The sequence below is a fragment of the Vipera ursinii genome (genome assembly GCF_947247035.1).
Source record: "Vipera ursinii genome assembly, chromosome: 2".
NCBI lineage: Eukaryota > Metazoa > Chordata > Lepidosauria > Squamata > Viperidae > Vipera > Vipera ursinii.
In genome coordinates this window covers 291,391,581-291,405,087 of record NC_139513.1, presented here as the reverse complement: position 1 = coordinate 291,405,087, position 13,507 = coordinate 291,391,581, and the positions used below count along the sequence as shown (strand labels likewise).

Genomic DNA, 13,507 nt, shown 5'->3' with positions numbered 1-13,507 from the left:
TTCATTATCCTCCATTACTGTGATCGGTCGAATCGGATGTGTCCAGATATCTGTGACTAAAGCATCAAACCAGGTTAAAGAATTGCATGCATCAGACACACAAGCATACGCAGCTTCTGTAGAGGAACAAGAAACAAAATTCTGTTTACGCACATGCCAGTAAACAGGACATCCATTGAACTCAGGAACCATGGAACTCAGACAAAAGCAAACATGTAGACTCAATTGATGTAGGCCGATAACATGCCTCTAACTGAGTCCAAATTTGTTGGGCAGTTGCATCTTGTGAAAACGTGAGCTGCAATTCAATGTCCATTGACATCAATAATGTTGTGCATGCTCTATTATCCAAGTCCCATATGTCAGGAGTCCATGGCTGGGCAGGAGGATTAAACACCATCATGTGAGTACCTTCTCTGCGTAACAAAAGTCCAACCTCACTGACCCATGCCCTGTAATTCTGTCCTGACTTCTTTAATTTTGAGTCACCAGCCAGTGGTACAATGGAAGGTGTTTGATGAGGAATATACAATTGAGGTACTGGCTGTGCAGGTTGTGCAATCCGACCATAACCTGCAGGGGGCACCAGTGGCGTCTGTGCCAGGACATGCGGCAGTTGCATTGAAGCTGCCGGTAGTCTTGGTGCTGGCTGTGACTGTCTTTGAGCTGCTATTCCACCCTGGCCAGCAGGAGGCGCTGGCGCTGGGGCTGGTGCATTAGCATAATCTGCAGATGACTCTGGCCTTCGCATATAAGAACCCGGTGGCAATTGCATGTGGGCTACATATGGCTGTGCTCTGCCAGGTAGAGGGGCTTGCATAGAAGCAATATTAACAGGAGAAGCAATAGTAACAGGAATCCTAGCACCATCAGGGACTGGAGCCTCAGATGATGGCAGAAATCTTGTATCTCTGAGCAAAGACTCCTCCATAGACAATTGCGAGAGTGAGAGCTCCAATTCATGTCTTAATGCAGCTTCACCAGTAGATGGTGCTATAACATTTGCTTCAGACATCACTGTGGCTCTGTATGGCCTTTGAGACAGCCCATAATCATGTGACATAGGAGCCTCCGGTTCCCATTCGTCTTGCATGACACTCAATGATGGGCGTGACTTTAGCTTTGGGGAAGAAGGAGGCAATATGGCTTCTCCTTGTGGGTGTGGCAATATGGCCGGTTCATGCTCATAATTCCTCTCATATTGCTGAACCATTGACACATATTTCTTTGCCTGCTGCAAACGCCTTTCAAAAACCCCAATTTGTTCACAGTAGCCTTGCATAGCCCTATCTCGCATAGTTTGCTTGGGGCTTGAAGGAGCAGAAGGAATTTTCTTCGGCTGAACTTTAAGTTTCGCTCCAAGCCTTTGAAATTCATCTTGAGCCCCTGGAGTGTGAACATTTTCAAAAACAGCTGCCAGGGAGCTTGGAAAAGTAGAAAAAGGAGTGACTGACCTTGCATCGTGGACAGGAGCAGGCGCGTCTTCTCCAAGGCGTGTGGCCGAAGCTATCGGAGTTCTTAAGGTCGATGGGAGATGCCCAACAGACAAACTCCTGGCCTCCCGTTTCAGCCGTGGCTTCCTTCCTGACATGTTTCAGCAGTTAATCACCGCTGCCTCACTAGCACTAACTAACTGATAACAGCCGCAGAAACATGCTTCTCCAAAAACATAAATCAAACCATCCTCGATACCAAAATGTCAAGGTAAAAAATCACCTTTGTAGAGGGCGACGGACCGTGCTTCAGAGAATGCATGATACACTTGTAGGAAGGCAAGAAAAACACGACGCATAATCTTACTAAATACCTTTTACTTACAAAATATAAAAACTAAATATATATTATACAGAGCTAGCTAGCTTCATCCTAACGTAACAGACAGTAACAGCAAAGTGAAGAAAAACAATACAGATAATAACTCTGGGAACTTCTTCTAGACATGCGCACTAAACAGACTGAAACCATAACATAGCTAGTCATATGGAATTCACTATGGTTACCAGATAAGTTATCACAACAGGTGCAGAGAACAGGGGAAAATGTACAGTTAGAAATGAACTTTTCTGACGAACAAAAAAAAACGTGCAGTGACAGATCCAAGGCCCAGAGACTAAACCATACGAAGAACAGCTGCAGGACTTGGGTTTGGCTAATCTAAAGAAAAGAAGAAATAGGGGAGACATCATAGCAGTATTCCAGTATTTGAGGGGCTGCCACAAAGAAGAGGGGGGTCATGTTGTTCACCAAAGCACCAGTGGGCAGGACAAGAAACAATGGTTGGAAACTGATCAGAGAGAGAAGCAACCTGGAACTAAGGAGAAACTTCCTGACAGTGAGGACAATTAACCAGTGGAACAGCTTGCCACCAGAAATCATGGGCGCTCCAGAACTGGAATTTTTTAAGAAGAGATTAGACAGTCACTTGTCTGAGATGGTATAGGTTCTCCTGCTTGAACAGGGGACTGGACTAGAAGACCTCCAAGGTCCCTTCTAAATTTTCTATTCTATTCCACTCCATTCTATTCCATTCCATATTTTCTATTCTATTCTATTCTGTTCCATTCCATTGTATTCCACTCCATATTTTATATTCCCATTTCATTCCATTCCACTCCATTCCATATTTTCTATACCATTCCATTCCACTCCATATTTTCTATTCTATTCTATTCTATTCTATTCTATTCTATTCTATTCTATTCTATTCTATTCTATTCTATTCTATTCTATTCTATTCTATTCCATTTCACTCCATTCCATCCATTCCATATTTTCTATTCCATTCCATTCCACTCCATATTTTCTATTCTATTCTATTCCGTTTCACTCCATTCCATATTTTCTATTCTATTCCATTCCACATATTCCATTCCATTCCATTCCATTCCATTCCATTCTATTCTATTCTATTCTATTCTATTCTATTCTATTCTATTCTATTCTATTCTATTCTATTCACAAAGGGTTGCAGGATCCAATCTGGGTCGGTCACGGGGACCAGAGGTTTAGTCTTTCAAACTTTCAGACTTGTGCTGGAGCCCATCCTCAGCGAACTTCTCTCTCACCCCAATGTGTCAGAGAATGTTGGCGGGAAGCTCCCCTGCGGATGGGCTGTGGCAGGAGTCCGTAACCTGGGAAGACAAAACCGCTGGTCCCCGTGACCAATCCAGATAGGATCCTGCAACATTATCCTGGGACACGTAGATTCTCCTTCCTTCATCAGACAAATGGTTGTCCAGTGTCTTCTGGAAAATCTCCAGGGCAGGAGCACCCATAATGTCTGGAGGCAAGCCATCCCACTGATGAATTAATTCATCCAAAATTAATGAATTAACCCAGAATTAATTCTGGAGGCCAGCCATTCCGCTGATTAATTTAAAGACCGGAGATGACTACAGGGGGGGAAAAAACAGGCTTCAAAAATGGGGCTGATGGAAGAAACCGGGACCACTATCTAAATTATCTGAGTGATAGGCCAGTACAGGTAAGTCTTCGACTTACGACCACAATTGAGCCCAACATTTCTGTTGCTAAACAAGCTAGTGAATTTTGCCCCATTTTACGACCTTTCTTGCCACACTTGTTAAGTGAATCGCTGCAGTTGATAAGTTAGTAACACAGTTGTTAAGTGAATCTGGCTTCCCCGTGGACTTTGCTTGTCAAAAGGTCGCAAAAAAAGAGGATCACATGACCCCGGGACACTGCAACCATCATAAATCTGAGCCAGTTGCCAAGCATCCGAATTTTGATCACATGACCAGGAGGATGTTGCAACGGTCGTAAGCGCGAAAAATGGTCACGCTACAGTGAAGTTGTAGCTTTGAGCGGTCACTAAACGAGTGATTGTAAGCCGAGGACTACCTGTAGCTTGAAATATATTCTATTACAACATGATTGGGGTCTCTGTGTGTGTGTGTGTGTAAATGTGCTTAACCGACCTGTGGCAAGATGGATCCATGTAATCTTTAAATTCAATTGTCTCCCAGTTGGAAATAAAGATATTTACTAAAAAAAAAAGGCAAAGCAGGTCTGGTACGAGGAGGCCTCTTATCCAACTCTTTGAAAAATAAGAAAGAACATTGGAAAATTCACGGTCTTAACGTGAGTTAAGTAGAACAATGATACGGTGGGCGGACCTTTTATTGGAATATAAGAATGGAAGGATACGGCTGTTCCAAAGGAAGAAAAGCGATGGGGAGAGGGGAAGATTTATATTGTATTTTAACTCCAACTCAGCAATGCAAGGGATGAGTTGTCTAAGAAAGGAGAGGAAGAACAAAAAAAAAGCAGGACCATTGAGGATGGCTATTCTTACCCACCCAACCAGGGAGAGAAAATGTGAATAACGCTTTCCAAATGGAAACTGTAGAACTTTTTAAAGAGGCATGAAGTCATGGCGACGGGCGGGTTTTGTTAAGAGAAGATCAGTTAGAAGGCTAGCTTTATCCAGAAATTCCTGCCCTTCGGTTTGCTTTTCCAGAAGCTGAACCCAAAAGGGTTTTTGTTTTGTTTTTCCAAAAGGCAACTGGACTTTGTTGTTGTTCTTTTTTTCCTTTGAAAACATTTCGTTTCTCCTCCCCCAAAAAAGGCTTCTTCAACTCGGAAAGCGAACTGTTTTCAGAGGGAAAAAACAAACAAACAAAGTCCAGTTGCCTTTTGAGAAACATAAACCTCTGGGCCAACCATGATCTGGAGTAATTTTGACCATGGAGAACTCTCACTAATATTTAAGTAACATTAACAAGAGTTGGAGGAACCTTGGAGGTCTTCTAGTCCAGCCCCCTGATCAAGCAGGAGATCTTATACCAGTGATGGTGAACCTTTTAGACACCGAGGGCCCAAAAACCACCCCGCCGGCCCCCTCTCCGCCCCCACCTACTCTGTCCCCATCGCCCCTGCTCCATCCCTCGACCGCAGGGCCACCTACTGCCTCCACGGCCTGCCGCAAATCGCCCAGGTGGCCCTGCAGCGCCATGGCGGCCATGCCCTCTGCCCATGCCCCGCAGCATCATCTGCGCACGATGGGGCGTGGTGGCGGAGTCTTGTCCCTGCTGCCCAGTGCCATGTCCTTGGCTGCGCTCCTCTGCGTGAGAGTGACTCTCCTGCGGGGGGGACTGCTGGTGAGGAGGGGGCCGTGGGGAGAGGCAGGGCTGGGGCGATGGCATGCGTGCCCACAGAGAGGGCTTTGAGTGCCGCCTCTGGCACGCGTGCCATAGGTTCGCCACCACTGTCCTATACCATTTGTCCAGTCTCTTCTTAAAAACCTCCAGTGATGGAGCACCGATAACTTCCGACTGCAAGTGGTTCCACTGGTTAATCGTTCTCACTGTCAGGAAATTTCTCCTTAGTTCTGGTTGCTTCTCTCCTTTCCGCCCATTGTTTCTTGTCTTGCCTTCTAGTGCTTTGGAGAATAGGTTGACACCCACCCACCCACCCCCTCTTCTTTGTTGCAGCCCCTCAAATATAGGGACACTGCTATCATGTCACTCCCCAATCCTTCTCTCGGTTAGACTAGCTAAAAGGTAAAGGTAAAGGTTCCCCCGCACATGCGTACTAGTCGTTTCCAACTCTAGGGGCCGGTGCTCATCTCCGTTTCAAAGCCGAAGAGCCAGCGCTTGTCCAAGGACGTCTCCATGGTCATGTGGCCGGTATGACTGGACGCCAAAGGCGCACGGAACTAGCTACCCAAATCCAATTCCTGCAACCATTCTTTGTTATGTTTTAGCTTCGTATGTTTTTGCTTGGACGCTGCCTCTGCCTTAACTTCCCACCTCTGTAATGAGACCATGAATAATTAAGAGGGCAGTGATGGCTCTGAAGATCTATAATTAAGCCCCAGTTTGTGGCCAAAGGCTAAACCAAGGAAGGAAAGGATGAAGCTGATTTTAGTTCATTTCCATGAAGGCAGCACCGGGGGGACGGAAGCGAGTAGACACAGAAGGCACAGCACCGCAGAGCTGTCTGCTGGCAGATCGGTAGAAGGAAGGGGGGTGGGTGTTTCAAACCACCGTGGCACACACAGACACACAAAGCTGTTTAGATGTAGCTTCACGCATTTCCTTGCGTACCCTCCCCAGTTTGAGAAAGCATCAGAGGATACTAGCAATAAAGGCGACACTTAAAGATGTTGCAAAACCATTACTCTGAGCTGCAATGTCCCTTAAACATTTAACGTATTATGAGAACATCACAGAAGAGAAGTAAACGTATAAATATAAACGTATGTGTCTAAACGTACACAGTCCTCAATTTACAACAGTTCATGGATTGTTCAAAGTTACAATAGCCCTGAAAAAAAGTGGACGTGACCGTTTTTCATACTTAGGACTGTGGCAGCATCACATGATCAAAACTCCAATGTTTGGCAACCGACCCGCATTTATGACGGTTGCAGTGTCCCTGTGTCATATCATCCCCTTTTGTCCTCAACTTACGACCACCATAGAACCCCAAATTTCTGTTGCTAGGCGAAACAGTTGTTAAGTGGATTTTACCCCCATTTTGCGACCTTTCCTGCCACAGTTGTTAAGTAAGTCGCTGCAGCCGTTACGTTAGGAACACGGTTAAATGAATCGGGCTTCCCCATTAACTTTGCTCGTCAGAAGGGGGTCACAAAAGAGGGTCACATGATCCCAGGATACATCAAACAGTATAAATACATGCCAGTTGTCAATTTGGATCAGGTCTGGCCACGGGTTCAAAATTCAGACTCTTGGCCAACCGACTCACATTTATGACGGTTGCAGGGTCACTGATCCCCAAGTCAAGGGGGGAGCCAGATTCACTTAACAACCATGTGACTAACAGAGCCTTGGTGGCGCAGTGGGCTAATGCCTCCTTAAGTAACACCAGCTGCCTGCAATTAGTGCAGGTTCGAGTCCCACCAGGCTCAAGGTTGACTCAGCCTTCCATCCTTCCGAGGTAGGTAAAATGAGGACCCAGATTGTTGGGGGCAATTAAGCTGACTTTGTAATAATGCTGCTTGGGGGGGTGTGTGAAAGCCCTAACAAGCAGGCATATACATAGAATGAAGGCTACTGCTAAGCTTGTAAGCCGCCCTGAGTCTTCGGAGAAGGGCGGGATATAAATGGAATTAAAAATTTTTTTAAAAAGTTGCAGTGATTCACTTAATGTGGCAAGAAAAGTCATAAAATGGGGCAAAGCTCACTTAGGGACATAAATTATGACCACCCTGTGGTCGTAAGTCGAAGACTAATCGGGCTAATTGTCTATGGAGGTTCTCAGTCATCCAGGTCCTGATTATCCCAACAGGGCTTTTTTTTCCAAAGGCACCTGGACTTTCTTGGTTTTGCTTGAAGAGGTTTCGCTTTTCAACCGAGAAGCTTCTTCATTTCTGAATGAATGGTGGAAGATGGAGGGATTTATGCAGGTAGTCCTCAACTTACAGCATTTCATTTAGTGACAACGGCACTGAAAAAAAAATGGCTTATGACCATTTTTCACACCGCCGTTGCAATATCCCCACAGTCCCGTGATCAAAATTCGGACACTAGGCAAACGACTCATATTTATGACTGTTGCAGTGTCCTGGAGTCACACAATCCTCTTTTTGAGACTTTCTGACCAGCAAAGTCAAGGGGGAAACCAGATTCACTTAACGACCAGTTTACTAACTTAACAACCGCAGTGATTCACTTAACGACTGTCGCGGGAAAGATCATCAGATGGGGCAAAACTCACTTAATGAATGTTTCGCTTGGCAACAGAAATACTGAGCTTGGTTGCGGTCGTAACTCGAGGACTACCTGTAATAGAAAAGTTAGATGTGAACAGTGACATCATGACAGACATTTCTTTGCCTCTGTTTGCTCCCCACGTCCACACAACCTGGAATACACTTTTGGCTGTGCCGTTGGAGATCCTCCTGGGCCACAAGTTGCCCATCCTGGTTTATGTCACAAATAACCCCCAAGATGTCACACACTTCCTGATAACGGTATTTGCTTTTCCTGGAGCAAACTCTGGCTAATATATTGCCTTGCAGTTGGCTTCCATACGAGAGGCCGCCTGCCTAACTCTCTTTCCTTCTCGATGTCTGTCTTTCTCCTGCAGAGAAGCAGCGAGAGCTGGCTCGGAAGGGGTCCCTGAAAAATGGCACCATGGGGAGCCCGGTTAATCAGCAACCCAAGAAGACCAACGTCATGGCTCGAACAAGGTGGATGTTTCTTCCTCGTGAGATGCTTTGTGTGCCTACAACAAGGTTTCTCAACCTTGGCAGCGTTAGGAGGGATGGACTTCAAGTCCCAGAATTCCCCAGCCCACACATTGAATTGTGAAGTCCGAACAGTTCCACCTGTGTGGACTCCACCGTTGCACCTGTGTGGGCTCCACCGTTGCACCTGTGTGGACTCCATGGTTCAAATTTTGTGGACTCCACCGTTCCACCTGTGTGGGCTCCACCATTCCACCTGTGGAATCCACCGTTCAAATTGTGTGGACTCCACCGTTCCACCTGTGTGTACTCCACCATTCCACCAGTGTGGGTTCCACCGTTACACCTGTGGGTTCCACCATTCCACCTGTGTGGACTCCACCTTTCAAATTGTGTGGACTCCACCATTCCACCTGTGTGGACTCCACTGTTCAAATTGTGTGGGCTCCACCGTTTCACCTGTGTGGACTCCACCGTTCAAATTGTGTGGACTCCACCATTCCACCTGTGTGGGTTCCACCGTTCCACCTGTGTGGGCTCCACTGTTCAAATTGTGTGGGCTCCACCGTTCCACCTGTGTGGGCTCCACCGTTCCACCTGTGTGGGCTCCACCGTTCCACCTGTGTGGACTCCACCGTTCCACCTGTGTGGACTCCACCGTTCAAATTGTGTGGGCTCCACCGTTCAAATTGTGTGGACGAGACCAAGTTCAGTTTTTCCTAAACACAGCTCCATTTTTGCAACATGTCTTGGATGTGATTATTTGTGCAAATCCACTCCTTCCGCTTCAGTTATTATACATGACACTGTGCAAACCCATGAATGCCATCCCTTCCAAATTCATTGTCTCTACAATTCCGACCTGTTTCCCCAAATAAAATTCGGAAGAAGCTAGACTGCTGCTACGAATAATCATATATTATTCATGTTTTCCCCCCACTCCCCCCCCGGAAGATTATGCAATTTGCCTTGGAAATTAGACTTGGGAGGGGGGGGTGGGCGCTGCTGTCAGCAATTCTGCACCTAGATTTTATTCTGTTTTAATTTTTATTTCATGGTTTGTTAGAATCACCCAATTCAAATAAAGTGACTCTAGGTTGCATTTAACGGAAGCACACACAAAAAAACAGCTAATCAAATCAGATTGAAAGGGAACAACAGCCCGATGTAAAATTGTTGAGTCTGTGGCTGTGCGAGTCTTATACTCTCTGTAAATAAATATATTTATTAGACTTCTATAATCCATTTTGACACACATGCCAGCCTGTTTTCAAGTTCTATTTGTCCCCAGCTGGTGTTTAAGTAGGAGGATGACAGGCAGAAAGTCAAGGACACAGCCCTTCATAAGTTCATTTTACAGGCAGTCCTTGACTTACATCAGCCCATTTAGTGACCATTCAGAGTTACAACGGCACTGAAAACTATGACTTATGACTATTTTTCACACTTTCCTCCAAAAAAACATCTTGGAAAGCAAACTGTTTTCAGAGGGGAAAAAACAAACAAGCAAAGTCCAGTTGCCTTTTGAGAAAAATAATCCTCTGGGCCAACCATGATCTGGAGGATTGAGAATCTCCAAAGACGTTCAGAAGTTGAACAAAAGCGCAGAAGGATGGGCTCCGTAGTCACTAGAGAACATGCCTTAAGTAGCAGGAAAGTCAGAGCAGAGTGACATAAGTTGTTGTAGGAGATAACCAGGCTGAGCCCAAGGGGTCAAACGCGTCATAAGTCATGAGTCCCTGCGTGCCCGCAGTTGAACTACGTCCAGCTTACTTTGAATGCCTTTCTTATCTCCCGCTTGTTTCCCTTGACTGTTAGTTGGCCAGATTCTTCTGGAGAACTTAAGCTTGGAATACTCATTTGAACTGCCCGAATCCCCTGATTTCCCCAGCGCTTGACAGTTGTGCTGGAGTTGCTGGTTTTAGGGAAAATTGAGTCTGGCTGAATGAATGATTTGGGCTTCAGAACAAGTGGAAGCTACAAGGAGTCCTCGCTTAACAAATGGCCGTTCAGCTGATATAAAGGAAGGCACTGGGAGGGGAGTCGTGGAAAAGGACAAGCCACAGATCTATGCTTTCCACTACAGCTAGTCCTCGACTTACAACAGTCTGTTTAATGACTGTTGAAAGTTACAGCGGCACTGAAAACAGTGACTTATGACCTTTCACACTTACGACCATTGCAGCATCCCCAGGGTCACACAATCAAAATTCAGACGTTTTGCAGCATCCTGGGGTCAGGTGATCCCTTTTTGCAACCTTCTGACCAGCAAAGTCAATGCGGAAAGCCGGGTTCACTTAACCACTAGGTTGCTAACTGATCAGCTGCAGTGTTTCACTTAACTGGGACAAGAGACGTTGTAAAAGGGGGCAAAACTCACTTAACAGATGTTTCACTTAACCACAGAAACTTTGTGCTCAATTGTGGTCATAAGGCGAGGACTAGCTGTGTTGCAGCTGGTGGCAAAGGTATTTGTAACAAATCGCTAGCGGTAGACCTCGAATTACGACCACAGTTGGGATCCAGAATTTCAATGGCTTAGCGAGGTGGTCCTTAAGCAAGTCATGTTACGATCTTTTTGCTAAGGTCGTTCAGTGAAATACTGAAACATTTGTCAGAATCTAGTTGGGAAAGTCACAAAGGAGCCATCACCGATAACACGCCAGTTCCTAGGTGACCGAAGTTTTGATCAGGTGACCGTGGGGATTCTGTGACGGTCGTAAGGGGGAGGACTGGTCGTACATCACTTCTTTGTCCAGCATCATTGGAACTTCGAATCTTCACTAAACAAAAAGTTGTAAGTTGAGGACTCTCTGTACTGCAGTCTGCTAAGACTCAAGACCCAGGTAGCTCCAGTCTCCTTCACACCTGGGAGAGCTTGCTAAGCGAGGTAGTTGTTAAATAAGTTGTGTCCCACTTTACGACCTTTTCGCCACAGTTGCTAAGTAAAATCACTGCACATGTTAAGCGAATCATGCGGTCTTTAAGCAAATCTGGCTCCCCCCCGACTTTGCTTGTCAGAAATCGCTGGAAAGGTTAGAAATGGTGATCTGTCAAAAGTACACACCAGTTGCCGAGCCTCTGAATTTTTGACCACATGATTGTGGGGAGGTTGCAACGGTCGTAAATGTGAAATACCCACCTTAGGTCACTTTTTTCAGTGCCATTGTAACTTTGAACAGTCACTAAGCAAACCGTTGTAAATCAAGGATTACCTGTAGTAGCTCAGAAAGCCTTGTCTCTAACTCTGTAGTAAACAGACTTTTATCTTTGCCTAATCTGAAACCCCAGCTACTGTTTTCACCAGCTTTTATTCTTAATTTGAGCTTCTTACGTATCCACGACAGTCCATATAATGTTCCTTTCTTTCATTTCAGGCTGGTTGTTCCTAATAAAGGCTACTCCTCGTTAGATCAAAGTCCCGATGAAAAGCCATTGGTGGCTCTGGACACAGACAGGTAGATATGAAATGACAAAACTAACCTATGAAATTATATTACTTAGAAAATAGACAAATAGAGTTGGAAGGGACCTTGGAGGTCTTCTAGTCCAGCCCCCTGTTCAAACAGGAGACCTTATATCATCCCAGTCAAATGGCTGTCCGGTCTCTTTTTGAAAGCCTCCAGTGATGGAGCACCCACAATTTCTGAACTTCGCACTCGTGGCCATACGAAGAAAGGTGATTGCGCCGTGAGGAATTTTTGGGAATCCTTTTTCTGGGGAACCTCAAGTTTCTCCAGCTTCTGATTTGTGCATTCACCTTGCCCGCTAACAAGCCCAGAAGTTAATGTTTTGTGAAGTTGGAAGGTTTGCTTTGTTGAACGTGTTTCGTTCGTAGCTTTCATTTTTTCCATAGTTCTTCCACCCCAAAGTGAGTACACCTTTAATATATAACACCACCACTTTCTATACAGTCTTTCTCCAGTCCAGTGTCCTCCAGATGTATCTAGACTGCTGTGTTGAGAAATTTTGTGAGTTTACTCCAAGCTGTTTGGTGACATTATGACGGTACTCACTGCTACAAGTCACAAGCTCTGATGGTGTTTAAGAGGGCTGAGAAGCACATAGAACCCTAGGGCTGGAAGGGATCTTAGAGGGCTTTAGTCCAACCCCCTACTCAAACAGGAGACCTTATACGATCACGGTCAAACGTTTGTCTGATCTCCTCTTAAAAACCTCCAGTGATGGAGCACCCACAACTTTCCACTCATTAATTAACGAAGTAACAGAATAACAGAGTCGGAAGGGGCCTTGGAGATCTTCTAGTCCAACCCCCTGCTCAGGCAGGAAACCCCTATACCATTTCAGACAAATGGTTGTCCAGTCTCGTCTTAAAAACTTCCAAGGTTAGAGTATTCACCACCTCTGAAGAAAAAGTTGTTCCACTGATTAATTGTTCTCACTGTCAGGAAATTTCTCCTTAGTTCCGGGTTGCTTCTCTCCTGGATTAGTTTCCATCCTTTGCTTCTTGACCTGCCCTCAGAAGCTTTGAAGCGGAGTCTTCAAACTCGGCAACTTTAAGACTTGTGGACTTCAACTCCCAGAATTCCTCAGCCAGCCCTGGCTGGCTGAGGAATTCTGGGAGTTGAAGTCCACAAGTCTTAAAGTTGCCAAGTTTGAAGACCCTTGCTTTTGGAGAATAGGTTGACACACCCTCTTCTCTGTGACTTCCTGGAGACAGAACAGTCACGTTTCATATAGACCCCAGATCCATCCTGATGGGTCCCATAGGGCTGTTCTCTCCTTGTCTATGAAAATGAACAGCAGTGTGCTACACAGCACGCTCTTTTGCTTGCTGGAGATGCCTTTCCCCATTGTGTCTTGTCTTGCTTTGCAGTGATGACGATTTTGACATGTCCAGATATTCCTCCTCGGGATATTCTTCAGCTGAGGTGGGTCCCATTCCATCCCTTTGTGTCTCGTGAAGAATAAACTCGTCTTTGCGTTTGCAAAGTACAAGGAATCTAAAACTATGAACTGGATTTTTAAAGGCAATGAACCTTGGCAGTAGTTTTCTCGGGCTGAAACTTCTAGAGTTGCTGATAATATTTCTGAAATGGGGATTCGGATACTGCTCTAGGGAAGACCTGATGTAATTTTCATCACAGAAGCAGGGACAGATAAGAGATTCAATGATTACATCTCCTCCGCAGAGATCTTCAGGGCATCAGACCCACTTCGAATACATTTGTCTCTCTCAGTCATTGAAAAATGAGATTGGCAGTCAAACTGAATCTGAATCAGCCTTTGGCCACCAGGCTTACGTTTTCAATAAAACAGGTAGTCCTCGACTTACGACCACAACCGAGCGCAAAATTTCCACGGCTAGGCGAG

At 45.5% G+C, this 13,507-nt stretch overlaps 1 protein-coding gene across 2 annotated transcripts in view; it reads left to right on the top strand.

The window, feature by feature from the left end:
* Positions 1–13,507, top strand: part of FAM219A (family with sequence similarity 219 member A) — a 53,576-nt gene that overhangs the window by 35,918 nt on the left and 4,151 nt on the right. For both annotated transcript variants that reach the window (XM_083354911.1, XM_083354910.1), the window contains exons 3-5: positions 8,074–8,176; positions 11,551–11,631; positions 13,011–13,065. In XM_083354911.1, the coding sequence (XP_083211037.1) occupies positions 8,074–8,176; positions 11,551–11,631; positions 13,011–13,065 (239 nt within the window). The remainder of the gene's footprint in view (positions 1–8,073; positions 8,177–11,550; positions 11,632–13,010; positions 13,066–13,507) is intronic.